The 2,928-nt window shown below is 44.7% G+C and overlaps 1 protein-coding gene across 1 annotated transcript in view; it reads right to left on the reverse strand.

Moving 5' to 3' along the window:
- Positions 1-95: 95 nt before the first annotated feature.
- The window catches only part of SARC_08009 (hypothetical protein), a gene marked incomplete at both ends in the record, with an annotated part of 24,845 nt that continues 22,012 nt past the window's right edge, over positions 96-2,928 (reverse strand). Inside the window, 4 exons of the mRNA XM_014298026.1 lie at positions 96-294; positions 561-857; positions 1,356-1,460; positions 2,462-2,645. Of these exons, the coding sequence (XP_014153501.1) occupies positions 96-294; positions 561-857; positions 1,356-1,460; positions 2,462-2,645 (785 nt within the window). The remainder of the gene's footprint in view (positions 295-560; positions 858-1,355; positions 1,461-2,461; positions 2,646-2,928) is intronic.

A 2,928-nucleotide genomic window follows, 5' to 3' on the forward strand; every position in this document is an offset into this window, starting at 1 on the left:
TATAAGATATATATTATATTATATATATATATATATCACACACACACACATAAATATATATATATATATATTGTGTTATGTATAAAGGAAATTTTACCTGGTAGATGTCTCCTGTGCGAGGGTAGCTGGTAAGTGAGAGTGTCCATCGCTGGCCAATGTACTCCATGATGTCAACCCCTTTGCTTTCGACTTGAAAAGCTGCGTAGTCGGCTCTGTCGTCTCCGTAAATCGACGACGTTACACGTTGTTCAACTTCAATGAAGCTTTCCGTGGGTAACATTCTTAAAACCACCCCTGTGAATTCAGGCAAGCGTGTACAAGAAGCGATCTCAGTTAGTATCTGTCGAGAGGAATAACTATCTCGCACAGTACAGTACATATTATACATCCCCACGTTTACAACACAATATATCGCTATTCACACACACTACCACTATCCACACACACTACAGTACATACTACAACCCCACCCCTACAACACAATCCACGACTAACCACACGCACTACACTACATATCACTCTCCTCCCCCATCCCCTCCCCGTGTACACAATACACACACCAACATCTGTCGAGGAGAACGCGAAGAGCATCTCACACGCCCCGTCACTCTGCACTGTCAGGGGATGTGTGTTATTGAGCACTTGGATGACATTTTCTGCGCCTGTAAGGTCGCTGCAGTTGTGACACACAATCGCGCCCACGTCGTGTGAGTATGTGTCGTATTGGCACGGGAGGCATTGGTTCTGCCCTGTCATGTCCTGGGCCGTGTGATTGGGGCAGGGCGAGCATGAGCTGCGCAGGCTGTTGCTGTTGCTGTATGTGCCGGCGGGACAAGGCACACATGAGAAGGTGGCGTCTGCGGTGGTGGGGTGTGGGGGGAGTGATAGGGTTAGGGTTATAGAGTCTGGGAGAATGTATCAAAGGGGAGGGTTTGGAAAGGTAGCACCCGATGGCTAAAAGTTCAAATGCTATCACTATTTTGTATCGTATTGTGTATTATGCGACATTTGTCACATAGGTCGTAGGAGTATATACAGCACACAGAGGCGTAGTGTATATGGAAAGTCCCTACACCGACGATACACGCACTAACACCGCCTACACAGGACTGTATCACGAACATCATACACAAAACTATATACATACACAAACCACCTACACAGGACTATGTACAAATACTCACTTACAACATATACAAAGCCATGTGCATACACACACCACCTATATAGGACTATATACAAATACTCACATACAACATACACAAAACCATGTACATACATACAACACATGCACAGGACTATATACATACACACCACCTACACAGTCGACAGATCTACAAAAGAGATTTACTTACAGTCAACGTATCGGCCTCCGCCGCAGGTGGAGTAGACACTGACCACAGCAGGCTCACTGAACAGCCACATATCAAACACCTGGTACTCGAAGTAGAAGGGACCGCCTAATATGGGCATGGCCAGAAAAACGCAGGTGAAGTGAATGAGAATATTGCGGAAGGTTTTACTTGGGGTTGTGAGTGAGACGTCGAACGTGCCTGATATGGGCATATCCAGAGAAGTGGCGGGCATTTGAGTTGGTGGCTGAGGCTGAGGCTACTTGCACTGGGCACTCAGAAGCGAAAAGAGCACAAAATGAGTTAAACCAATTGAGGTAAACCATCTGCGTTCAATAAACTGAGTTAAAAAACTGAACTAAACCAACTGAGTTGAACCAATTGAGTTAAACCAGCCGAGTTGAACCAACTGAGTGAGACCAACTGAGTTGAACCAATTGAGTTGAACCAATTCGTCACCACACACCGACACAGAAACACTACTACAAGTATTCACCACACACCAGCACACCAACACTGCAAGCACCAACCGCCCACATCAGGGTCCGTGTCAATGGTGTCAGCACAAGCACTGCAACACCAACCACACACCAACACACAAACACAACAAACACCAACCACACACCAACACACAAACACAACGAACACCGACCACACAACAACACACAAACACAAACCACACACCAATACACAAACACAACAAACACCAACCACACCCCAATACACAAACACAACAAACACCAATCACACACCAACACACCAACACAACAAACACCAATCACACACCAACACATCAACACAATAAACACCAACCACACACAAACACAAAAAGCACAAACCACACACCAACACACAAACACTAAAAGCACTTACCGCCCACATCAGGGTCCGTGTCATTGGTGTCAGCACAAACACTGCAAAACCAACCACACACCAACACACCAACACTAAAATCACCCACTGCCCACATCAGGGTCCATGTCAATGGTGTAAGTACAAGCACTGCAAGCACCAGCCATACACCAACACACAAACACAACAAACACCAACCACACACCAGCACACAAACACTAACCACACACCAACAAACAAACACTAAAAGCACCCACCGCCCACATCAGGGTCCATGTCAATGGTGACAGTGCGCACGCCTTGCGGCAAGTCCTCATTGGCCACAACGTGCTGACGACGACCCAGCTCATCGATGTACGTCATGTTACCAACGGACATTGGTTTGGTAATACGATATACAAGCGTCCCGGCTTCTCTGTCTGTGCCGTTGAGTGTGACCACCTGTGTGATACGGCGGGTGAGACGCGTTGGACGTATTATGTAAAAATAAATAATTTAAATATAAATATAAGATCAAGATCAAGATAAACATACATACATACATACATACATACATACATACATACATACGTACGTACATACATACATACATACATACATACATACATACATACATACATACATAACATACATATCTACATACATACATACATACATACATACATACATACATACATACATACATACATACATACATACATACATACATACATACATACATACA

Source organism: Sphaeroforma arctica (assembly GCF_001186125.1).
Source record: "Sphaeroforma arctica JP610 unplaced genomic scaffold supercont1.680, whole genome shotgun sequence".
Taxonomy (NCBI): Eukaryota; class Ichthyosporea; order Ichthyophonida; genus Sphaeroforma; species Sphaeroforma arctica.